The sequence below is a fragment of the Zerene cesonia genome, chromosome 14 (genome assembly GCF_012273895.1).
Source record: "Zerene cesonia ecotype Mississippi chromosome 14, Zerene_cesonia_1.1, whole genome shotgun sequence".
In the NCBI taxonomy this organism is placed as follows: Eukaryota; Metazoa; Arthropoda; class Insecta; order Lepidoptera; family Pieridae; genus Zerene; species Zerene cesonia.
The window spans coordinates 4,098,042-4,125,561 of NC_052115.1; the positions used below are offsets into that span (position 1 = coordinate 4,098,042).

At 31.8% G+C, this 27,520-nt stretch overlaps 3 protein-coding genes across 3 annotated transcripts in view; 2 read left to right on the forward strand and 1 right to left on the reverse strand.

The window, feature by feature from the left end:
• Positions 1-6,005, reverse strand: part of LOC119831822 (titin) — a 29,398-nt gene extending 23,393 nt beyond the window's left edge. Inside the window, exons 1-2 of the mRNA XM_038355365.1 lie at positions 2,889-6,005; positions 2,546-2,802 (exon numbers count right to left, since the gene is read on the reverse strand). Of these exons, the coding sequence (XP_038211293.1) occupies positions 2,546-2,802; positions 2,889-5,750 (3,119 nt within the window). The 5' untranslated portion in view covers positions 5,751-6,005. The remainder of the gene's footprint in view (positions 1-2,545; positions 2,803-2,888) is intronic.
• A 4,191-nt stretch (positions 6,006-10,196) lies between these two features.
• Positions 10,197-25,382, forward strand: LOC119831633 (ubiquitin-conjugating enzyme E2 R2). The gene is made up of 5 exons (XM_038355068.1): positions 10,197-10,797; positions 13,102-13,188; positions 21,760-21,992; positions 22,684-22,798; positions 22,971-25,382. Exons 1-5 carry the CDS (start codon positions 10,618-10,620, stop codon positions 23,076-23,078), a joined length of 723 nt encoding a protein of 240 aa, XP_038210996.1. The 5' UTR covers positions 10,197-10,617; the 3' UTR covers positions 23,079-25,382.
• An 837-nt stretch (positions 25,383-26,219) lies between these two features.
• LOC119832001 (maspardin-like) overlaps positions 26,220-27,520 on the forward strand; it is a 6,351-nt gene continuing 5,050 nt past the window's right edge. Inside the window, exons 1-3 of the mRNA XM_038355580.1 lie at positions 26,220-26,476; positions 26,557-26,797; positions 26,886-27,115. Coding sequence (XP_038211508.1) covers positions 26,378-26,476; positions 26,557-26,797; positions 26,886-27,115 — 570 coding nt within the window. The 5' untranslated portion in view covers positions 26,220-26,377. The remainder of the gene's footprint in view (positions 26,477-26,556; positions 26,798-26,885; positions 27,116-27,520) is intronic.

Below are 27,520 nucleotides of genomic sequence, written 5' to 3' on the forward strand. Positions count from 1 at the left end.
AACTTTTTATATATAAGTATCATTAAGAGATTAAATGATATAGTCTCCCCTATTTGCTTTCAATTTTGCTTATCAATATAATATAGCAAGTAATAATAAACCAGTTCAAGGTCATGATCATTGCACGATCAAGTCATACACAAGTAGGTACAGCTTACAATCCTAGGAACATAATTGGTCGCCGATGTAAAATAAACAATATTACTGCATATTTATTTATAGACAATCATTCCGCGTAAGGTTAAAACATCGCTATTATAGTTGTAAGTAGTAAACTTAAGTACGTTAACCTGAAAGTTAATCAAAATAAACTATAAATTAAGACCAAATGATTATTTAAATGGAAAATTCTGAAAAGGTCTAACACATGTTCGGAATTTAAGCAAAACACTATCTTTATATTAATTTATTTAAAGACAAACTTAAAAATGCTACGATATGAACGTGATTAAACGAAGGATAAAATCTAAAGTAAAGTTAAAGTGCTAAAATGTTCTAATTCTTCGACGTAAATATTACTTACAGAACTAACAGTACTAACATAATATTACATTTTTAAATTCGGACAAAATTGTAATGCAAATTATAAATTCACATAGAATTTAATCGACCCTTCATTTTCCTTTTGAAAAATTGTTCACATTTCTATGAATGCATTAGTATGATGTTACAATAATGTAATATTAATAACTCATTACTCATATCATGTCCTATGTAACACATTAGAACCCGGAACCACTAGATAATCTGCACCAGCTACTAATTTGCTCTAAAAACTTGAACAAAAATTGTTAAGGTCCGCTTTCCAGTTTACTTCTAAACTCGTTTGCGATTTCTTATGGGTCCTAATTAGAGACTGGATCTCATGCCGGCAGAAACGTTAACCAAGTCTTAATTTAAAACTATAAGAATGCAGTATCATTTGCTATGATTGTTTTTTTTTTACTTTAGATTACACAAAACAATATTAATTATTGTGATTTTTTATTAAAAAGTATGTATATATCATGTTAGCATAAGGAATACATATTTTTCATTCTTTACGATAATTCTACCTACACACGTCATAATATTTACCTATACATTTTTAAATGTGATGTGCATAATCATTGTAAACATATAAATTTGTCCTTGTTACGTCATGTGCATGCTGTAATTAGGTGACTCATAAAAGTAAGAAATATCTATAATATATCCGTAAAAACGTGTCGGATATGCTTAAATTTCTACACAATAAATGTACGAATAAATGGAATAACATGAAAAAAGTTATTTTCTGTAATAAAAAATCCCGTAAAGCATTACATTGAGCAATAAACAATCTATCTAACATTAAATATTGCGTGAAGGTCACAGCGCTATGCTAGTCAATTACCTATTTCACAATAGTTTAATACATTCATGGATCAAAAAATAAGTATTCTTAATCATCTGTTTTATTCATTCAAGAAATTGGAATGATGTCACTGAAACACAAATAAGGATTTTTCGATAGGTGTCGATAGTCATAGTTAGTGGCTCTACATTATATGCAATCATTTGGACTCTACTTGTAGACAATGTATTATCTAATACATTGTGCATAACCATAAGTAGAGTCTAATAATGCCTATCCATATTTTACAATAATACAAAATTTATTTAAATATTCACTAAAAGTGGCAGGTGATGTCGTTTACTTAATAGAAATATATCCTACTATAATATTATAAATGCGAATGTTTGTAAAGATGTGTGTGTGTTTGTTGCTCTTTCACGCAAAAACTACGGAACCGATTGCAATGAAATTTGGTACGTAGACAGCTGGACAACTGGAATAACATATAGGCAACTTTTTATCCCGATATTCCTACGGGATGCGGACTTACGCGGGTGTAACCGCGGGGCGCAGCTAGTAGTTTAATAAATGCCTATGCAACGAGTACTCTGAACGATCATGCAACAAGGTTAACCATGCTTTTTGGACATTGAGGGCACCCACTTTACATTATTGAATATTGTTACAAAAACTACAAAACGCTCAAATATAATATATTTCGTTTACTATGTTATTTAACATGGCTCACAATTAAATTATACAACTTATGCGTATTAATTGTTTACACGCAATATAATAGTCTTTTTTTATGCACCAAAATCGTAGTGTACATATTATAAATAGGTCTACATGGGCACATAGCCAATTAATTATTAGTGTTGAGGAATTGTTTTCTTGTTACAGTCTGTTATGACCGAAGGTATTTCAATGCACATTGTTTCACTTCAAAATGTCAAGAATTCGAAAGTTATAGATAAAATATTTTAAATCACCATTAAACGACTTAACGCTTTAAGATAAACTAAGGTTATTAAACCTATCGGGAATGTCATGGTGATAGGTACGTTTTATGAAGTAGAAGGAATTTAACTTTTATTTAAAAAAATTATATGTATAATGTAGCCCTTTCGTACGTAAAATATCATATTTGACATTTACGTAATGAGTTTTACATGATCATCGTTGCAAGAAACTGAGCAGGAAAAATAAAAGAATGTATAGACTTACCCACAAGTGCAGATTTCACAAATGCATTGTTCCTTTACTATCTTCTCTGGCTTCTTAGGGCCACCAGGCCTTGGCCTAGTTTCGTCTATGTAGACAGTCTCTTCGATTGTTGTTTTGTCATCTCGCACGGTTTTTCTATCGTCTATGATAGTCTCATCATAGACGGAGCTGATGACTGTATCCTGCCTTGTGGTATCTGTAATAGCGTGATCAACCACGTCGTATTCGTGTATGTCTTTCGTTGTACGGACATCCTTCTACAAATGGAAAAGAAAAAAAAGAAAGTTAATGAAGTCGAAATTCTGAGATTATTTAATAAAAGGTAAGACAAAAAGACATTTACCAAGTTTCTGATGTCTAACGAACTGTTATCCACAAAAACGTCGGTGATAACTTTTTCATCTTCTTTTGCATCTTCGTATGTTGTTTCCTTTCTAGTTATACCATTTTCGGTAATGTATCGCGTCACTTCGATTTGACTTCTTGTTTTATCGATTTCAAATGATTTTTTTACTTTATCTCCCGTTGTAGTACTTAAAACGGTTGTTTCTTCAGTATCAATGCCTTCATAAAGGTCTTTAACATCTTCATTAATTTTTGTACCGAACGTTACCTTATCTATTCTTTTGAATGGGTATTTTTTTACGGTATCTATAATTTCTTTCAAAACTCTATCATCAATATTTCTCCGAATAACAATATTTTTATTACTTACGGTAACGTCTTTGTTTGATTGAGATGTCTCTATGATTTTTCGTAAATCGCTGATAGATGTAAAGTCTTTAATATCTCTTGATGACAATATAATATTTTCTTCAGTATCTTGACGTTTCAAATGGTGTCGTGGTTGCTCAGGTTTACCAAATGGTGACATTTGTTTTGGTCGCTTAGGTCTATCGTCATCATTTTCATATATGAATTTTCCATTCCATGTTCCCGTGCTCCTTTCATAAGTAGTCAATGTGTCTTTTGTTTCAGAACTCGTCTTTGATGTTGTTTCCTTAGATATGTTTTGTTTCTCACTTGTTATTAATTCAGTAGTTTTTCTGACGTCATCAGATTCTTGAGTGTACGACTGTACGTCATTTAAAGTACTATGTTTATCTGTGTATGCATTAGTGCTCTCATCGACTACCCTTTGTCTTCGTATGTCATCTGTCTCTGTTGTATGTTCAGATATGGCTGGTTTTACTGGTTTTGTTAAGTCACTAGAAAATTTATTTCTTGTTGAAGCAACTTCAATTCCATTTTTATATAGAGCCGATTCCTCTTCCACATGTGTGGCACTTTTAGGGACACCATCCTTTCCAGTATCATAATACGATTCCTTATCAAGTACATGTCTAGAATATTCATGTTCGGGCTTGATTCCCGTACCACTAATATTGTGACTTTTTTCATATGTTGCATGTTCTTTACTGTCTCCCCATTCTCTATGCTTACTATCTACCACTCTCTGCTTACCGTCAACAACTTCAAATACATAAGAAGATGTAGATGCTTGCTGGGCACTACTTGTGTTACTTTTCATTATCTTAGTTGAATAGTTAATATTTTCAGTATTTGGGACCTGTAGAATATCTCCTACTTTTCTAATCTGGTCCTGAATGGTTGCATCGTAGCCGTAAAAGTTAGAAGCATCAGTTTGATTTATGTCGCGCCTACGAGTTATTTGGTCGGTTGTAGTTTCATTCCTTGACGTTATATTTTCTTTTACATCCCTTTGCTCTGTGTTGCTGTAGTTGGTATTTGACTGCAAATTACGGACATTAGTTGTGCTAGTATTTTGATCAATAGTTGATTGATGTTGAATATTTTGATTGATATTTTGATGCTGCATATTAATGTTCTGATGAACATTTTGATTATTGTTTTGGTGAATATTTTGGTTATTACTTTGATCCATGCTATCAGAATCATAACGAACAGGTCGGATATTATCCGACACATTCCTCATTCGTGAATAATCTTCATTTGATATTTGCTCTCGAGTAGATGAAAATTCTTGTTGGATTGAATTATCTTTTTGACTAATCACGCTCGCATGACTAGTTAACTGGTTTCCATCTTTAACGAATTTGGAGTCTTCTTTAATTGTCATTTCATTGATGGGCTTTGCTCCATCTTTTCCGGTATCATATTTTGATTTCATGTCATAATTTTGAGAACTATACATTGTCTGAGGCTTAATATCAGTGCCACTTACGCTTGCATATTCTTCATTTGTAGCATGTTCTTTAGCGTCACCCCACTCTCTTTTAGAGTTGTCAATAATCCTCTCCTTACCGTCAACAATTTCAACAACATAAGAAGATGAAGACGTTTTTGTTACACTGCTGCTTTTAGATTGACTTGACTGCGAAGTACTACTATATTCTTTTGTTTTCATATTTTTATCAAGTGTTCCTTCACCTCCATAAAAATTGTTAGGATCCGATCTAACAGTATCCACTCTGTTAGAAGTACCAGAGACATTTTGATGGCGTTCGTCATTACGACTACTAATACGGTTTGTATTGGAATCATGGCTCGAAAACTGGCCAGATTGAGTCTGTGCTAAATTTTGACGTTCAGATTGTATGAATGAATTTGTGGCATTAGCCCCCTGAGATCTTGTCAAAAATGCATTCTGGGTATTGGAAGTACTAAATGCTGTATTATCAATAAATCCAGTATTAAGCGATTGATTAGTAGAAGAGTCCACTGTCTTGTCGTATATTTGACTCTGAGTGGAACCGGAATGCTGAATAGACGTTGATGATGATTGATAGCTTTCGCTTTTAGACGTTTGCTGTTGTGATGTTGAGGAAGATTGTTGTAATACAGAGCTTGAAACGAACTCACCAGTTGTGGACTGAGCCATATCACTTACTTGATGTTCTTGCAGTGATCGGGCTTGCGATAGGTCGGACATTGAAGGTGCTTCTGTTATGATATAGTGAGGATGGCTATTGTAATGCTCAGATACAACAGAACCACTAATAGACGCATGGTCGGATATGTCTGTTATCATAAGGGGGTCGTCCTCTTCGACCTTTACATCAATATATCGAACCTTCTTACCAGATGAGCTGACCTTCTGCAAGGTATTGCTACTTTTTTGCACAGACGTCGATGTGCTTGTTTTCTGTACACTGGTTGAGGCACTTTTGGATGACGTCACCTCGGAAGTATTCGATTTAGTCTTTTTATTTTTTATAGTCATTTTGGTCGCACTTCGTTTATTATTCAATTAAAATAAGTAAGTTTATATTGAGATTCTTAAATAACAAAACGTAAATAATTGATTAAATATTCTTAAACACGATTCTTATCACATAATTTAAAATAAAAACTTTGCCATGTAAAGTAAATAAATAACTGTTCGCGAGTATCGTTCGTTTTCGTTTATCACTGCGTGCGCGCGCGCTGCTTGCGACCGGCTCGCGGAGTCTGAGAGCTGGCGCCGCTGCCCCCCTTACACCTTGACGTGTATTACGTCGCCCACCAGGCCTTCGCGACACGTAAGCGTTCACATCTCACTGCTGAAGTCATACCAAAAAAGGCACACAATTATTTAATCATTATGATTCGTGTAAATAATTCTAGTTATTCGTAGCTACTAAACGTTTCCTTAAACGTGATACATTATAAGAAATGAATAAAGAACAATTAAATTATTTAAATACTGAATTTTTACAACCATAAGCATGATTTTAAATAAATAAGAATAATAATTTCAATAAATTTTTGGATATTGTCAGTTGTATTCAGTATGTTAAAAAGGATCATCATCACCTATACAAATATAATAAACTTCGTTAATTTTATCCATCTTTGTATATTTCAAAAGGTAGATAGACCTACGCTTAAAGGCACATTTTTAATACCAGGCCTCTAAATTAATAAATTCGTTTTGTCCTTATATCGAAATTGTGTTGATACTTATTTATATTGCACATTCTTTGATATCAAAAATGCAAGTTGCCCAAATGTGGATTATTTTCAATGATAAATTACATACTATAAAAAGAATAAACATGATAAGACAAGATAATGTAAGAAAATGCGTTGAAATGAAGAATGGGGTGACGAAAAAATTTAATTTCCTTTATATTATTAATACTAGCCGGATAAAAAGTAATCTATTTGCTTATTCAGACTTTTAATCTCTGTACAGATCTTAACAGATTAGCTTAACAAACTTTTAACAAAAAACTTAATTGCCTCCATATCGTTAGACCTAGACCAAATTTAAATAGGCCCACATAGCCGGCACCATATTTTCTATAAAAAAATTTAATCCATGCATCCATTAAAAAGTTATGAGGGACACATAAAATACATATGAACGGATAATCTCCTCCTGTTTTGGAGTCGAATATGAATATAAAAATTGAAGAGTTTGTTTGTTTGTTTGAACGAGCACTCAGGAACAACTGGATCAATTTCAAAAATTATTTCACTGTTACTACAGGCTATGTCTATAATATATAATTTATATAAGTACCATGGGAGAATCCGGGGTGGACAGCTTTTTAAAAATTACATGTACACACCCTGCCTTATAAACTATAGCGTTTAATTCATACTGCCATATTTGGTATTGAGTGATTTAAGTTTTACCTAGATAGCTATACCTTGACTGCTTGTGTTAAATAATTAACATAACTATTTGGACAGAAATGCAGCGGACAGCCTATACGTTACTCTGCTCTGTCAATATGTGGGTATCGTGGTGACCCAATTTAACTTTTTCCTCACAACTTCACAGTATTTCTCGATAAATTATTAAGAAGGTACGTATAAAGTAAATATGAACATGGCTGCGCTATTTCTTAGTATTGAAGTTTAGTCTCTATTTTATAATGTGGTCTGGTAAGACATAAGAATTTAAAGTGATGATAATAGTAATGATAACGAAGTTTAAAATATGTTATTTGTTATAATCGTCACTTTAGTAGATTACTGCAAAATGTTAAATTTAAATTTCACATATAAAGTATAAAGTAGCGGTTAGCCTAAAGCTTCTTTTTAGCTTCGCTCAAGAGAAATAGTATGCTTGTTTCTTTCTTTGAACGCACTAATCTCAGGAACTACTGGACCGATTTCAACCAATTTCTGTCACCGGTGAATATATACATAATACCTAAGTCCTATAGGCTATATATGTACCAGGAGCAAAGCTGAGGTGAACAGCTAGTGCTAGTGTTCTATAATAAAAACTACAGTAACTGTACATTGAACTAGGAAATAAGTTGGCTTATAAAAAGGAGTTTTTTTAATATAGGTACTTTAACTAAACCCGATCCGATTATGATAATTCTAAACGGTAGAAAGCCATGCCCGAGCTGAGTTGGCTATACATTATAACTATAGTCGCGTAACTTAGGACGCATTAAAATAATTTAGGCGTAATAATAATTTATTTACTATAGTATAGAAAGTAGCGTTTTATATAGCTAACATTAAAAAAACGATACATAAATATTCCATAAAAAGAATATTACGTAATTATTATCCAATAAAAAATATGTTTAAAAACATGGTATGCAAGTTTTTTAAACTAATTTGAAATCTTTCTTTTCAAAACGGTTTCCTTCGATACCTAAAACTAAGTACGTATGTATTTTATTTAAGTAAATCTTAAATTAAATCATGACTTCACTTATGTAGTTGCGGACCGCAAGTACCTACTATCAAATAGTATATTTTTTATTAATGGTTCTTTATGACAATATTAACCTTATAAAAGATTAGCATTTGTACCGTTGCAAAATACAAGTGAATGGAAATTAACCTTTTTATTAATGAAACAATATAGTGCATGTACAAAAACCTTCGAAACCACAGACATTACTCGAAGCCAGACGTGGGTTGCACAAGACTCGCTCATTGCCTTTTAGAGATTTCGCGTAGGCGACTCGCTTTTTGAATCATGCACCCACGATCGATTGCATACGAAATAATACCGCTTATCCGACAATTAATCTCCGAAATTTCCATTAAAAAGTACTAGGAAAAATTAAAAGCATAATGTACAAGAAATTTCTGTCAGAATTATATGGGTCAATATTTAAACCTTCATTGTTAATATTGCACAAGTTGCTATTAATTTTTTGCAATACATTTCGTATGAAAGCCAAACATCTGGTTACCGTTGATCACAAATAAACATTTTATTAATCTTATATTAAATTTTTTTAACAATATTTTAGATGGATATAAATTGAGAATTTTAAATAATAAGTAAGTTCTACCTTAATTCAAACAGATTAATGTTGATGATTTATTAATTGAAATTAAAAAATTGTCGATAAGATTCGAACAATATTCCATTTTGGATAATTTGTAGTACATAATAGTTTTTTTGCATATAAAATTCTATAATAGTTCTGTAATGACGAATTTCAGTAAATACATAAAATTCGGATTTCCTTAAAAATAATCATTGTCTAATTATTATGATTATGAATATCATTATCAATTCAAAATTACGTTGGCTGTAAAATTCATAATTTGAAATATTTATTGCATATATTATAATGCACGAGCAGAATCATTGTACCGGCTATATTTTATGTTACGTTTGTCTTTTTAATTTTTAAAATTTTTAAGGCTTTGATGTGGTGGCAAAATAAAATTACAAGCCATATTGCGGGAAATTGTGCGAAAGAGTTTCTTTTAAAGTTTTGATGCTACCTTCCTTGCTGATTCTGACTGCGGATCCTTGTCGACAAGGATTTTCTACGCTATCAGCTCACTTCCATTTCACTTAGATACTTTATCTAAACGTCCGTAAATCAACTTGTTAACATGCTTCAAGTTTTGAATTCGAATGACAACCAATATTTACTTACTTCTTGTCGCCAGACACTGCTGCGCCTGTGCAATATAATCTTTCTACGTAGCACCTGGTACCACATGAATTATGTAGTCAATAGTCATTAGGGTGTCCTTCATAGTGTTAGATGAAAAATAAAATAAGTGACCTTGTACTTAAGGTTTACCTGTACACGAAAAAATATTAAAAGCTTTTATTTATAAAATCAGTAGATTACAATTGGAATGCGATGAAAATAAACAAAGGAAGTTATCACAAAATAATCATACATGGAATCCAAATGGTGTACTGGTATTTTCATGTTTATTCTAAATAAATTGTTAAATTTTTTTTCTTTTAATTTTTAGTTTTATAGCATTGAAATGCTTTATAAATGAGAAATTTTGAAAGAATAGAAAAAATTTTTTCCTCCTCGTGCATCCTGCCTCGTGATCAAATTTTTTCTATTCTTTCAAAATTTCTCAAATTTTTTTTCATTTATTGCTATTTTTTTCTTTTTTGACTTTGGTACGGCAGTCAAGCATGAAAAAACACATATTTTTTTTTATTGTATTATTACCAAAAATATTAATAACATAGGTACAATACACCAAAAATAAGGAATTCAGTAGATATTCATTTCTCGGAAGCCCAATTTATTTTAAATTTTCAACGCCATCTGTGTTGATTGTATTATTTATCTTACTGCCATCTTTAGACATTTAAGAGACCTAAGTATACATACACTTTTGTAAAAATGGAACTACAATTTTTCTACTTAATAATACAAGATGGCGCTGTTCTCTCCTCGAGTCAATAATGGCCGCGTGCGTCACATCACTGCGCAATCAAGCACGGAAATAACTAACAGCTGTTCTACAATATTCGTTCGGGCAACTCAGGTAGCAGCTGTATTCGGACCAAGACGCAGCCGTTTTCCTTGGAATTGCGATTGTTTGGGCACAGAATAGTGGCTTTCTCATTGTTTAATGCTTCTTTGTATGGAACGAAGTATTTCAATTTTCAAAGTTTATTGTGATATTGTTTAATGCGATAACGGTGTTGCAAGTGCGTGAAATATAAAAAGCGTAAGATATTGGTGATGTTTACCAAAATTCGTTCGTTGTTATTGTGAGTCTTGATTAGTTGAAATGTCTCGTGAATACGTGGACCGCGAGGAGAGCAGAGTGTTATGTCAATAGAATCTCGACGCGTAGATAGCAATATTAGTTTTATATTTGATAAGCCTAGGACGAAAAGTTTATAAAAAATGTCTAGTACGGTACCAACCAGTTCTGCTTTGAGGGCTTTGGCCTTAGAGTATAAAAGCTTGCAAGAAGAGCCCGTCGAAGGATTCAGAGTGAAATTATTGGGAGAGGACAATTTATTCGAGTGGGAAGTTGCAATATTTGGACCGCCAGATACATTATACCAAGGCGGATACTTCAAGGTATGAACACATTATATATTGTTATTACCGTCGAGTGAATTTTGTTGGGTTTCGGTTTCACAACTGTCTTTCTGGGTAAACAATCGGTTTCACACATATTACAAATGGGATATTGCTGACTCATCATATTTATCATAAGGAATTTAGTATTCTCATAAAATTTTGTCAATTTATCTATAAAAATAAGGCAAACATAGATATAGCCAATAACCTGCTTTAATTATCTTTGATAATTCAAAACATACATTTATCTATATAACTTTATCCAAAACAAATATAATAATCAAACAACTGCAAAAACACACATGTGAAGTGTGCAAAAAACTCTTAAAATATATCACCTAATGTCTAAATTTTTAAACTGTTCTATTATTACATATTAAGAACTTACATTTTTTCTATAAATTTTATCTAATATTTTGTAATAAGTAACCAACATTCCCAAATATGAAGGAGGTGGCACTTCAAAATGAATTTTTTTGATTTTGTTTATTGATAACAATAAAAAATTTATGTTCAATATAGGTCCATGAAGAAATTGCGCTAACCTTATTTAAATAGTTTTATTTTTATGTCAGAAAAAAAATTGCTCATGCTTACTTCTATGCTTCAACTTGCCATACCACTTAGATCTCTTGGCCTCATTTTTATAGAAATCAAAACAGGCATATTTTCACACATAATTTAGCATAAGAAAGTATCAAACTAGCTGGCCAGTAAGTGCTATTGGTATTTACTATGAATAATTTGGTACAATCTACATTCAGAATAATTTTATTTTGTTTAAAAATTAAGAATAAAATCATGACATTCAAAACAGAACAGTTTTGGCACTTTGCAATTTGCTAACCCATATTTCCATGAGAAATAACTGCTCCCATGGTACAGTAGTTAACATGAGCGCATAGAACCATAACATCCTAGGTTTGCCAAGTCCAAGCAAAAAATCTGTGTTTGGCAGGTTACAGATAGTTCACCACCTCTTTTTCGATTCGCAAATAAATCAATCTGTGAAACAAATGTAATAAGCATCTGTCCCATACTCCCTAGGGATATCAGGAACTCACACTAAGTATGATTTTTGAATGGAAACGAGATGATGAACAAGAAATATTTACATTGACATGATACATACACATACATATAATCATACAATTAAATAATTAATTTTAACCTTTATATTATTACAAAGACTTTTAAAATAAGAGTTACTTGCATCACAGATATAGGATAATCGGGGTAATAATGAACAGGGGTAATTGGAAGAATACAAGAACATCTCATTTAAATTAATATTCGCCAATTAATTTTTATCCTCTTGCTACATTTGTTTAGCCACCTCAAAAACTATATATTTTGCATATAAAATTCAGCCTGTTTGTTGAACCTTATATCTATTATACTCTATCACCATATAATTTTTTTAACCCTCCAAAGAGGGGTGTCATAAGTTTGACATGTGTGTCTGAATGTCTATGCCATCATAACTCCCGAAAGGATGCATTCATTTCAATTTAGTTTTTTTTTTTTTGTATCAAAGGTAAGTTATGTGCGATTGTTATTAGATGTTTGATGAAGATCGGCTAAGCCGTTTAAAAGTTGTTGGGGGTGAAACTGGGTGAATTAACCGAATGTCTAAAAATATACTCAGATGGTGTCTCAAATACCTTCGTATGATGAGAAAGTTGGTTGTTATCTTAAACCTACTAATAGAAAGACTTAGGGGCTTACACTAGAGGGTTTTTTAAACTTTTAATTTAATTTTTTTATATTAAAATATGCTCACTTCTTTTTATGAGATTGACATACATATAAACGGACAAACAGATAAAATTATAAACCGTTGTTTTGGGATCCATAAAATATTAATAATGCAAAGCAATTAGCCATCCTTTTTAAAAATATTTATTATAAAGAAATGATTTGCTTTATATGAAGTGGTAGAGGTTCTACCTTATTGCAATATTGTTTTATGTTCTACCTTAATGATATGTTTACCACAACAAAAAGCAACCTCTAGCCCCTTACTATGTCAAAAATCATATGTAAGGATAGACTGATTTACATTTAATATATTACTGATCCGAGCAAGAATCCAGTGATATTGGTACCAACTGCTGAATCAATATGAATGAGCCAAACGTCTACACTTTTCATGACATGACAACACAGATAGCTTGGTATAAAAAAAAATACTTAAAGTGCTGGGTGGTATAGTTAAGTAGTACTCAATAATTTTTTATTGCCAGAAGCAAATCCTGATGGAAAAAGAATTTTTAACAACATGTCTTCTTCTTGTTACAGGCGCACATGAAATTCCCTCCAGACTACCCATATTCTCCACCATCTATTAGATTTTTAACAAAAGTTTGGCATCCAAATGTTTATGAGGTAAGTGCTGTAATAAAATTCTTCTTAGTTGAGATATTAAAAGTCACTACTTTTTTGTATCTATTTTAAAATGTGATTATGTCCGTTATTGTAATTACAGTAACACATTCGGTGGTGAAATACAAATAAAATTGAAAATGGTTGCGTTGTTGCATTATGAACTAAGTTAAATTCAATTTCCATATTCATTCTACTCTTAGTGTGTTTATTATATAGGGTAGAGTCCTTCTTTACGTCACGTAGGCTAACTTGACAAGGCAACCAGCCACAGACCCCTTTGTAAAAATCCGGTTGACGACAGACAGACTATCTCCACAAATATAAAATGTACAGGAAACACTATACAATGGCAATTGTTGTCAACAAATAACAATTCGCAAATTGTCATGACGCCTTTTTCACTTTTTCTTTACCTGGCTTTCATTTATATTAATTACTAGCAACCCACCTTCTTCTTCTTTGGCTTAAAGATTTAAAATCTGAAACTATTTTTTTCTGGTCTATTGTAGGCCTGTGTCGGTACGTATCCTGAGTTTATCCTTCTAATAAGTATGTAAAACTAGTGTTTGTTGAATTTTCTTTAAAAATTTTTAACGTTTCACCATTTTAATTACGACCAACCCCGTAAAATGAAAGTAGTTATTAACTAAAAAATTATCTTGCTCTTGAATCTAGCGAGATGTCTTCAACACTGTAATTATTCTAATTAATTTCAATATATCTATGCTTTGCCTTTTGGTTTTTATAACTAAGTATTAAGTGTACCATAACAAAAACAATGAAAGTGTAGGTACGGGATTTTATTAAAGAAAAAGTGACTACCGCTGATAGTGGACTGTTGAGCAGACTCCTAAAGACAATAGTTAGGGGCCAAGTGCTGAGCGCCCTACAGTGAAGTAGATCAAGGTTCCCGATCACGACATAGACCCTTTTGTAGTACGATAATTATCGACTTTATAAAGAATAAAAAAAAAATGCAGATGTCCTTTTAAGTTTCTTTATGTATTAACGTTTGAAAACCTGCCTCTAGGAAAGTTATAGAAACAATTTTAACAATTCTACATCAAATATTCGCGTTGATGGTTGGTAGGGTGGTACAGAAATTTAATATCACTTTCTATTCTCACGAGTTTGGTTAAGTCTGTTTGATTCTTCCATCATAGTCGGAATCCTCGACCGTTCGGAACTAAGAGTATCCGACCGTTAGGCTTGATCGGCCAATGATGATGCGAATATGTGTATCTGTTACGTGTCGAAAAAAAGAAAAATATAAAAATTTTCCTTCCGTTTCCCACCTCAACTATATGTATTTGGCACTTTGGCACTTTCATCGTGTGAGATATTTGCAACATGTATGTAAACATAAATTGTTTTATTTATATACATATATAAAATATGTTCTCATTCCACCAAGAATAATATATAGGTTTTTATGTCTGAATTTGTGTCATAATTAGATAGGAATATCTATGATGATGTTATTGTTAGTATCATGTGTAACAAACTTAACTAGGGCAGTTTCATCGTTGCGTATATCGTATTGTTTGACAATCGAGGTTAAGTGTTTAACGTTAAATCTAGTTTTAAACGCGTACGGGAAGAACACGATTTATTGTTTATGAATCAATAGTCGTGAATAGTAAGACGTAAGGTACTCCCAAGAAAATCTGATTCATCGATATAAACTAAATATGCACTTATGTGTATATTCACAAAGTATTTTATTTTTTCAAAGTATTTCTCGTTTCTTACTATTTGTTTTCAAGCAAGGGTGTGTTCTCAATACAACTTACAGTAACTAACATTAGTATTCAGTTTAATTGTGTTTTTTTTTTTAAATCTAATTAGTGTTTTTTATAATTTCCTCAATATGATAACTTAGAATATAATTTTAATCATAGATTAAGAAACATGTTTTAGTAAAGAAACACTCGCTAACAGACAACTTTTCATCATGAAAATAGTTTTTCACATCACAAGAACGTAACCCAAAAGTGATAAAAGCTTTATCGATATTGTAAAAACATCAATTTATATTGTCCCTTTCGTTAAATTGCGACACAATCTTAGCGACTTTGACCCGAACCACTGAACAGTGTGCTAGATCGTGATTTGACCTACTTTAGAGCTTGATTTTAAGACTGAGTCTATATATTTACCTTAGTCTCTGTAGTATATTACATTCAGTAGGTATTTCTGTTAGACGTTAATCACCACGAAGTACTTACTTGCCTATATTTAATAAAATTCTCTTATAAACCCACCACAAATATTTGTGCGCTATTATATCTTTCCCATCCACCAAAGAGAGAAAGCATGATTCTAGAACAAATTGTTTTGGTACTGCCCACGAAAGAATCCATACATTATATCAATTTTTTCACATTGTTTGTAGGTCTCTTTTCCTGAAAAATAACGTTTGGCATAATTATAATCATACTCGCATTGAGAAAAATCGTTGCTGTAATGAAGTATATACAGTTCTCCTTCGAAGAAAGTCTTATCCCGAGCAAATCATTTGTAATATGGTATCCAACGAGTGACTTTATTCGATGAAAATAGAATTAGTGGCCAAGACACGATTGCAAAGCGTCTTTTCGTGGTAGTGGCGCATTACCGTTAACTCTGTAGACATTCAAGCGAACAGTTCGGGTCATCAACCAAGCATGATTCACTCAGTGACACGATGTATCGAATGTCTAAATGTATATAAATAGTTACTTTTAATGATTACATTTCTAAACGAGTTTCAAACTGTATGATAATTTATCCTACTTTATATGAAGAGAATAACTGTTCATAAAATCCCGCCTTTTTTTTAAATATTTTCTTTTTAATCTTCAAATTCCTTTTTCGAAATGACTTCACTATCTAGATGTTTCTATTCTCTGCTTGTTAACCAATCCTTGAAACATATCATTACTTCAATGAACGTCTATGTAACGAATATTTGTGTCATAAGTTTGTTCCAACATCTAGTAGAAACGCAATAAATAGCATCAAGATTTACATAAACATTTACAGCAATTTAACAAATTACAGAAAAGATCGGGGGTTCATTCTTTTCTGTAAGACGTAAAGCCAACTAGCTTCGGTTTGTATAACCCTGAAAGTGGTATAATAATAATTTAGATATTCAATTCTAATTTTATTATTGGGGTAATATAAAAGATATTATACATAAATGTATAGTACAAAACCCTACAGAACATTTAATATAACTTAAAATTGAAATTATAGAGATAGATATGTATTAGAGATTTCCATCTTTAAGTCCGGAGGTGGAATAAACTTAATAATTCGGGAAACAATATTCGGTTCACCACGTAAGCATTATGTATCGAATCATACATTAATTGTAAGCGCAAGCTCAAAATGATTTTTAACTATCCATATATTTTACTATATAACTTATTCTTTACGTTTTAATAACCTATTCCGGAATGAGGAAATAAAAATTACATATAAGAATACTTTTTGCTCGGTAACATCGCAAGGTAAAATCAATATCATCGTTTATATTCAATATCAGAAGTTGTAAAAGATCTCATAATATGTATATTCAAATATGGATTGTTTTACACTTCACACGCATGACATTGTGCCGACGATATTGAATACATCTATGAGGAGCAAGTCGCATCAAACAGGATATAGCATCGGTTGAATGACCTTTACCATGAAGGTATTGCGGTGGTTACTAAGATTCTTAATTTTCAAAACGTGATTCACGTTTCAGTCAATGAACTATCCTCACCACTTAACAGTATAATTGCAAACGCTTAATGAGTAACGACGAAAATACACGGGTTCAATACATTATCATAAATGTACCTGATTTAAATAGACACTATTAATGATAATATGAAATCACGAGAAAAAGGAGCAATGCAAAACCTAAGCTTATTCAAGATCAAAAAAATAAACAATGCTTTTGCGTACTTAAAAATTCAAAAATAGACAAAATAAAATGACGTTAGAAAACATGATGCAGGAAATGGTATAGGTATTTAAAAAAGTTATTTATAAATGTTACCTATGTAAATGTGATGATTAATTATCATAGGTTAATAAATTAAATGCATACGTAAAAGTAAGGTTCGCCCAAAACAACAACTATTATCATTCCGCAAAGTGGGTTAATCTCATGAATAAGGTGAAATTCGATTTTTCCTTGACAATGTCCCAACGCTGGCACGACTCGGCCTTGAGGTAATTAACCTTATTCCTGACAGCTCGTACCGCGCTAGCAGCACTGAACTTGGCTTCAGCTCTAAATAGCTCCCAAGAGACGCAACATCATCACGACGCATCGACCCGTGCCAACCATTCAATTGCACGCCTCTATACAAGCCACGTGGTTATAAAAACGCTAAGTGACGTACATTTTGTACCGTAATACACAATGGAGCTATGAATACTGACGAAGCAACTGGAGTGGTAGAATGTTCATCTGAGTATTATACTAAATGTTATACATCTAACGTCTAGATTATTCACAAACGTTTTAAGATGAAAATTATGAAGAACCTAGTTACGCAATTGCATTAATATCGAGTTTGATCCAGTTAATTATTGGTGCCCATTCATTTTGTTCATTAAATAAGTTCAAATGCTCTCTATTTACAAACGACATTTAAAGGTCTTATTGGGTTAACACTACATAATGGGAACGCGGAAAATAATAACATATTTTTTCCACTTAAAATTGTAATGCGAGAATTACAAGATCAACACTTTAATGTGGAAAATGTTTAATGCCATTTAACGGTTTTTCGGATGATATGGATTAAATTTCACTATTCAAACAAGATGTTATAATATATAGGGTTTATCAGTGTAATAGATTCTTTACTTTATTTACAAATCCTCTCGATTGGGCGGTGAGCACACACGCGTTCTTTGTGAGGAAACGGTGAACCGACGGCATAATTTTAGCCGAGGGCGTCGCACCGACCATGCCTCTGCGCTATCATCATGACAACACAGTTATATTATTATAAAGACAACTGTCGGTGGAATATAGAATTGTAAGAAAATACGCATTTGAAAGACGCTTTCGTGATTATGAATTTAAATCATATTTCACGTACTCTAAAAGCAATCTTTGTGATTTATTTAGCTAAAAGCGAACTTTTATTCCAATTTAAAGCTACCATCAAATGCGATTGGTCATGATTATTCCCTTCCATGTGATAGCCTGGAGTATTTTCTTATTACTGCATGAACTACAGAATAAATAAAAGATTCTTTGATAGATATTTAGAGCAGCAATTATTAAAAGCGTACCCGCTTTAAATATTTTCCTTCTTCTTTATTAAGGAAGAGTATAATAAGCCGACCTTCCTTCATTTACTCAACATTGATAGCTGCTTTCGCGATTGCAAGACCTATAAATTTAAAATTGGAATAAGCTATTATCTGTTATAAATTAGGTCACATAAATGTAACAATCACGCATAGATATCAATTGATCTATACCAAATCGTATAAAACGTACCTACTGCAACTGTTAATCATTTTTAGTTCATAATCTATTTGTATACTCAGTATGATTACTTCACTTACTACTCCGTTATTGTGCCTATTATGTATAAAAACATAAAATGAAAACATGACATGTCATCATGTATACGTATACCAACCTTCTTATTAATTAATACTTTCATATGCATACGCGTATACTAATAATTATTTTGTACAAAATTGGTCACAGAAGTCACTGGTCGAGTCACTTTCCAGATTCTAAAATGACAGCAATTTCCTATCAAATACAAAAAGAATCAGTTCAATCAATGGAAAATCCACAGAGTGAGTGGAAAAATTAAAACCAAAATAAAATATAGTAAAAAAGAAACTAAAATACACGCTTTTATGATAGAATAAATAAATAAATCTGTCAGATTAAAGTGGGCTAAAATGGATTCCAAAAAGAGTCGGTGGCTGTATAGAAACATATAGCTGAGGCTAATATAAGAGTGTGAAAAATGTAATCGAATTGAGAACCCCATTCGTTTTTCGTAACGTCGGTTAAACACAGGACTGCTTTTACTTGGAATTTTAATACACAACTAGCTACTAAAAATCAACGATCTCTTATTTAATAAATTTTCATGCTTCTAGAAGCAATACTTTGTAAATATAATTTTTTCTATAAATTGTTATGAATGCATGGAATTCGGGAGTATAAAAGTATAATTTATACTTATTTTTTTATTAAAGTAAACATGTACATCTAAATTATAGTTATGTTTTAACGTATGACGCTTGCGTTACATTGACATCAGGCAAGCATTTACATTTTTTATGATACAGCGTGGTAACCTTTCGACACACTTTATATTGATCTGTTCATAACAATCGGGTTAAATTTTCGTATTGTGAGAGTTGCACTTCGTTTTTGATACTCTGTGACATTCTAAATTCGGAATATAGGTCACTGGGTTATAGAATAATTATAAATAATATGGAAGGTATCTTTTTACATCTCGAATCGTAAAGTTTGTTTGTTGACGGTAAAACGGGACCGTATTACTAAGACTTCGTTGTCCGTCTGTCTGTCTGTAACCAGGCTGTATCTCATAAACCGTGATAGGTAGACAGTGAAATTTTCTGCGATGATGTATTTCCGTTACTGCTTTAAGAAAAAATATTTACTGCCCTTCGTGAATATCGACTATATCGCGGCAGTGGAGTTTTGCAATGCCACCTGAAGGGAAAGTACTCTTAAAGTACTCTCGTAGGTAGAAACATTTTCCTCAGTGATCCATGGTTTCTCTTTCATTTGAATAATCAAGTTCATTAGAGAGATTTCAATCTTATAATTGACCCTTATGATGATAGATGAGCCTTATGAAGTGTAACAGATTTTATGTGGGTTCAATTCCCTGGTTTCTTTTCAAAAATAATAGAAATTTTCCATTCACTTAAGTTGGCATTACAAAATTGTACTCTGTATCATGCAATTGCAATTGCACTCTGTATTTAATTGTATTTTATAATTTTTTAATGATATTGCTTCTTACGTATCGATCATAATCTATATTTGTGTTTAACCAGACTTCACGTATATCGGTTGATTATTTTGTTCGTGTTATATTATACCCCAATTTCTAGTTTTTGTATATTGTTATTTTTCCGAATAATATTATTCGCACTCAAAATAATTTATTTATATTTGTTTTACTATAACCTTCTCTACTATCGGGAATTCTGCGTAATCAAATGTTTTATAACCACATCTGCATCTGATGCTGAAATGGTGCATGTGTCAATAACAGTTTACTATTTGTGGAACAACATTTAATAAGTCAAATTATTTACGGTTGTTGAAACTTGTAAATTGTAATGCACCAATTAATTAATTATACGAAACGTTTAAAACAATGAATTTCTCTATATGTTTAGTTTGTTAAGATGGATCGACGTAAATACAAGCTTTATTATCACTGTCAAAAGGCATAGATAAGCACGATAACTTATAACTTGGAATACAGTGAATAATGTAACATCTTGATTTTCTACATCAGGTCGTGTCAAGGTCTCCCAATGGCGCATTGACATTGGTCGATACATTAGATAACATCATTATAGTTATTGTATATTCTTTTCACTGGGTATAGTTTCCTTTGTTAATAAAACCTATTGCAGTAGAGTTAAATTTGCGCTAGCTTGTCGTATGATACAAAACCTGGCCTGAGAAAAGTTTACAAAACATTCGTGTAGGTACCTACTGAATATCGAAAATTTAAATTACGCTTCATCAATAAATCTCTTACCGAAATTTCCTCGTTTTTATTTGTGAGTTCTAAAAAACCCATATGTTTATTAAATTTTTATCATTAGCCACCGAAACATTTATAAATTTTGACATATTATATTGAGTATTTGATATAAATAAATTCCATTGTGCCTAGTGTCTTAAGTATCGAGGTAACACGATAACCTCACTGTTAAATAATTGAGGTTAATCATTTTTACAGATATTAACAATACATACTTAAGCAATTTATGTTGCATGTTACATATTTAGTATGCAAATATGCTAACGCTTCGATAAGAAGCCCTTGGTTTATACGACAACTTTACTGCATCACTTACTCTTATAAGTATATGAATATTAATGCGAGATGCTCTTTTTTATTAATAATATTACATGTATTGTTAATAAATTATTTGAATTGGAAATTGTATGTTAATCTCATAAATAAGTCTGTATAAGTTTTAACTTATACTTAAAACTTATAAAAAAAATCTCCTATCTTCTCTCTCATTCTTATAGACTTTTTCGTGTATATCTACACAAGAGCATTTTCTGGAGATTCAACTGTTCGATGTAATAATCATATGTGAATGTATACTACCTCATTCCCATTTGATGTCAAATGTGTAAAATGTAACCACAAATCGCAATATGTTAGTTCTTTAAAATCTGTTTGGGACAAAGCATTGTATTGGAAACAGCGGTTCGATAAATCCATCTCCAACTAACCCAACTACAACCCCTCTGACATACATATCTACCTATAACTGTAAACCATACAACGTACTCAGAAACACGTTTTCTTTCAGAACGGTGATCTCTGTATATCAATCCTGCACCCGCCAGTCGACGATCCACAGTCAGGGGAGTTGCCCTGCGAGCGCTGGAATCCAACCCAGTCTGTTCGCACAGTGTTGCTCTCGGTTATATCGCTCCTGAACGAGCCGAATACCTTCAGCCCAGCTAACGTTGATGCGAGCGTCATGTACCGCCGCTGGCGTGACTCGAAGGGCAAGGATAAGGAGTATGAAAACATCATCAGGTATTTGATTCACATTTTCTGGGTTGTTATTTTGTTTTGCGTTGTTAGCTAGCGCCTAGTATATGATGCACTATTATATTATGAAAATCAACTTACTACGATATTTCGAGTAAATACCATTTGTTTGATCGTACCATCGTTATTACATTCATATATTGTATTATATTATACAAATATTGCACAAGTCTATTTTGTCTCTCTACAATTTTTTTACTGATAACATACTCTTAAGATGGTCTTTGTAAATACAATTCCGAAATATTGTAAAAGGTAATATTGAATATTGTAACCGGGATGTTTTTGGAAATATTTTTCTAATGTAATCTGGTACCTCGTTAAAGCACAATATTATTAAACAACTTCAAGTCATTGCCTATTATCTTTTGTATGATTGCAATTATTTTATTAATTTCCTAACAACATATATAAATCTCTTTAAAACTCAAAATATCTATGCCTTTACATGGTCTGTTATATCACGAAAGTAGGAAACACCTTGCTTAAGCGATAACCTTAGGCATGCAGAATCAGAACTAACGAAGGTTAGCATACAGACAGAAATTGTAGTCAAAATATATTTATATACATATATTTTGAGTTATTTTTTCATATTTTTATAGATGTTATTATTAAAAAAGCTATGGTATTTAATGGGTATCAGTATAATGTCTATTATTTTGTTACGTTACAGAAAACAAGCTCAAGTGGCGCGCATGGAAGCGGAAAAGGAAGGAATAGTAGTGCCGCTTACATTAGAAGATTATTGCATTAAAACTCGAGTCAAGGCAACAGCGCACGAACCACAGGTACCTACTGTACCAACACCAGCTTCCTTATACGAATACGCAACTCAACCTTTTATGCAATGCGAGGTTGAAATTGTTTAAGGAATATTTACACCACAATGCTATTATTCTGTATTTATTTTTAAATATTTTAAATTTGATAATTTTTACATTATTATCTTTTGTTTCACAGCTGGATATGACAGACTTCTACGACGACGACTATGACCTTGATACAGATTCAGAAGATGAAATCGAGGGCGCAGAAGATGGAGATGACAGTGGCAATGGGGAATCGTGAGGACGCGTCCCGAATGATATAGACACGCAAACAGCTACAACTGACAAAGATTTAATCAAAACAGAGAATGACGACAAAAATTCAATGCGCCATACACATTTTCGGCATTTTTTCCCGCGCACGCGTGACTTTTGAAACTTTGACAGCTGTCAAACGTATTGTCGATGGTCGTCAATTATTGTGAGCTGTCTGCGTCATGCGTATTCGCGTCACAACGAAAGCGATCTCCTGCGAACGCGTACGGATAGCTAAATGATTCATGACAAGAATATGATACTTTACACTCAGATCACAAAAGATCGACGTTAATTGGCTTATGACATCATTCACACGCAAAGTAAAGTTAAAAATATGTGCTTTGTCTGTAGATTATTGTTCATAGGAATACGATTTGAAAATGTTCCATGCACTGTGTTGTGGTAAAAATGATGTATCAATCATTAAAATATTATGTATATGTTGCTTAATATTATTAATGTGGTCATGTCGTTAATAGTACAATATAAAAAGCGATGCTATTTAAAAATCCCAATTTTAATTTTATTATTTTTATTAATTAGAAATTCTAAAGTAACACAACAAGTTCTTAAGCATCTGCTTTGTATTTTAGAATAGAATCAAATTTTAACTATTACCTATGATCAGAAAGTCCTGTATCCAATGGGCGAAACATTTATAACACTAACTGCCAACCTTGCCAACTTGAACAATCATGACACTATAGTAATGAATTTTTGACATGAATACAATAATATATTAAATTAGATTGTAAATTGTATCCAATGGAAAAAAATATTTTTTTTTATTCTAATTTGACCACTTGTATGCAGATCTGGAATTTAAATAAATATTGAATTAAGTCCGTACCGTTTGCTTGAACTGTATAGTTAATTTTACAACTAACATAAGATATCTGTAATGTTTTTTTTTTATTTTTTCCTCTAATAAATTTTAGAAATAACTAGCCAATTTTGTGATTGATATAATTTTAATTGATGCATTACACATGGTATGATTTCTGTATACATTGTATTCACGTATATCCGTAATAGAATACCAATACCCAATATACATATTTTGTATAAAACTCGTCATAATACATTTCGACAAGGTTAAAACATTGGTTATGTCATTAGATAATATAGAACGTAATTCACAACCAGCAATTTTCACGATATAGTTACATTTTAAACAAGAAAGATTGCTTTAGATAGTAAACTGGCAAGTGGCGTGAATATATTTCAGAAAATAATAGAAAGTTTATACCTTTAAATTAAACACAAGTATTAAATGACACTATATTCTCATTAATTTGCTTTTCGTGTTATTTTATACATCTATACATATAAAAAATTATAATTATTCTCAGAGTACTTGCAACTTTTGCTATGTATTATAATACTGCACTATGTACAGAAGGTAATGCAGACTGTACAGAAATCTATCGAAATAATATTCAGTAATTATTCAGATTTAAATAATGCTCAAATCAAGATTGTGTATGATAATAATAAAGGAGATACAGTACATTTTAAGGTATAATCAAAAAGTACTTGCATATTATATTATAATTATATTATTAGCGATACGTAAAAACGAAATTATATAAGTGATTAATGACTAGTGTGCAGTAAACTAAGTTAAATTTCATAGGTCATTGTGAATTGTTTGACTCTAAGGCTTAGATTACAAATAAATTGGCTTAAATGATTTGTGATGTTCGTGCATAGCGTCTGAACTCTTTAACAGCACTAAAATACCGTATTTAACGGACCTGAGACCATTATGTTAGTCTTAATGACTTTGTATTGCTGAAACAAGTAAATATCTAATTAACAATGCATGATCTTGTAAAATGGCTTTTACTATGTATAATACGATAAATCATCTCGATTCTGTTGAAGTTTAATCTTGATGTGTACCAGTGAAGTAAAATTTTAAAAACATTGTTTGCCACAAGAATGGCCCTAGACAAACAAGCTCACAACTTTTCCTCTTAATGTACTAGTGTAAATAAAAATATTTCAATATACTGATGTACTTTAGATTTAACTGTGCTTTAGAAATATACGTTTATTTTATGGCATGTCTATTTGAATTATTAATCGTAACTTATGTTTAGTTAAATCATTTTAAATGGCTTATGAACTAATGTATTAAGAGACACATGTCAAAGGTCGTCCGATATCGATTAATTTCAATCTGTATAGTAAGGTTTATTAAAATTGAAGTAGAGACGTTCACAATGGAAATGTTATTAAATTTATTATGTATTCAGTAATAAAATCATGTGTTTGAAAGAGATATGAGACTTTATATTTATTTAGTTTCAAACAAAACTTTCATTAATAATAAAATAATACGAATTATCAATTAAAGTCGAAAGTTAACCATAAACATAAATTGTTAGAATATGCGTGTGTGTGTATGAAATGCATGGTTGCGTCTTCTCCACCTGCACTTTCCGCCCGCAGCATCACCCACGTAATCAAAGGAATATATAGGCAGTCCCAGAGTTACCTATCCCGTTCTATGACGAAATAAAAATATATCCTGTGACCTTTCTCGAGTTAAAAACTATATTTGTACCATGTGTCATCCAAATCGGTACTGAGTTTTAGCCGTGAAGCATAGACAAACGACATTTTACCCGGTGCGAGCTGTCCCAATTCATGCTGATGTGTGCTTGAGGGTCGCATTTAAATTTGTTTAAAGACTTGGCGTAACAGGTCAAACTTTATAAATTTAAAATATTGAAAGAAAAATTCTTCATGTAAATCTCACCATCCATAGTGACGGCGAATTGAATTGGAATGACGGCATATGTACGTGCGGTATTGATATATAAACTAAAACTGCCTTGCCTTGGTTCAAGAATTTGCGTAAGAGTCGCGAAGATCAATGTTTTTCAGCCTGAAAACGGTTTACACATATTTTCTATATGTATCTATCGAGTAACATTATTTACTGATCTTATTCTAATGGTGTCGGCCGATATAGAATGATATTCACACCAAATTTATACTGTGTAATAAGTCTTTAGTCTAGTGAGATTTAGTCTATGTCAAATATGCTAGTACTATAGGCTAAAAGAAATACGCATGACACTGATATGTTATTGATGTCATTAATGTCAATTAATTCAACTCAAATGCCAAACGACTATCAAGTAGAATATCAATATTTATTCTAGCAAATTATGATTTCCACTTTTACTAATGAGAAATGATTAGCTACGCGTTATTATAGACTGTATAAATAGTGCGCTCGATATAAATTTTTAAAACTACCAGTTAAACATGAGTTTCTCGTGCGATTTGTCGCAATCAAATGAATATTTAAGTTTTCGAAGTAGTATTCCTTTGCGAAAAATAGTCGTTGATTCTGATGGAGCCAAGGTAAATAAACCACTATCTAAGAGTTAATGACCTATTTTAATCTCTACTCGATTTTTATTTATGTGATGTTGTTTTTTTAGCCTTGGAAAATATTCGATAGTGGACCGAAATCCCTTTCGTGTCCGATAATATGTCTACCGCCTGTTTCGGGTACTGCTGATATATTTTTTAAGCAAGTTATGGGACTCGCTTCTCGAGGTATTCGTGTTATAGCTGCAGAATCTCCTCCATACTGGAATATAAAAGAATGGTGTGATGGATTCAAGAAACTCATTGATTACCTAGAATTGGATAAAGTTCATATCTTCGGCACATCCTTAGGTAGTTAACTTACATTACTTTCATAAAAATCAGGAAACTAATATGTTAAATAAAAAGTTAAATTTAATTTTTATATTAATATTTCCAGGTGGATTTGTAGCACAGAAGTTTGCAGAGTACACACATAACTGTCCTAGAGTAGTATCTCTTGTACTATGCAACACTTTCACAGACACCTCCGTGTTTGAGTATAATGATTCAGCTGCATTATTTTGGCTTTTACCATCTCTGGTGTTGAAAAGAATGCTGATGGGAAATTTTGTTGCAGATAAAGTTGATAAAAGAATAGCCGAATCAATTGACTTTATGGTTGAAAGGGTATGCAATTACTTTTCTTATTGAATAGTGAGATAAAATGAAATTAATATCCTAAATTATTTAAACAAATTTTATGGAGTTATGATGAAAATAGATATTTCAAGATGAACTTATTAAAAACATAACCTTTGCTTATTAAATGGGTATATATCAAATTTTCTGCTCTTGGACAGAAAGCATTTAAGATGTATTAAATGAATAGTAAGTTAAATATCTCGATTTACAAGTATTTTAATAATGTTCTGCATATTTATAGAATAGATTTTTCCTTTACTACACATTTTATAATCTATTGTTACATATCAGATACGCATATATATATATATATATACCTGTGAACGCAGGCGTCCCTCAAGGCTGTGTTCTTTCACCCACTCTATTTCTTCTGCATATCAATGACATGCT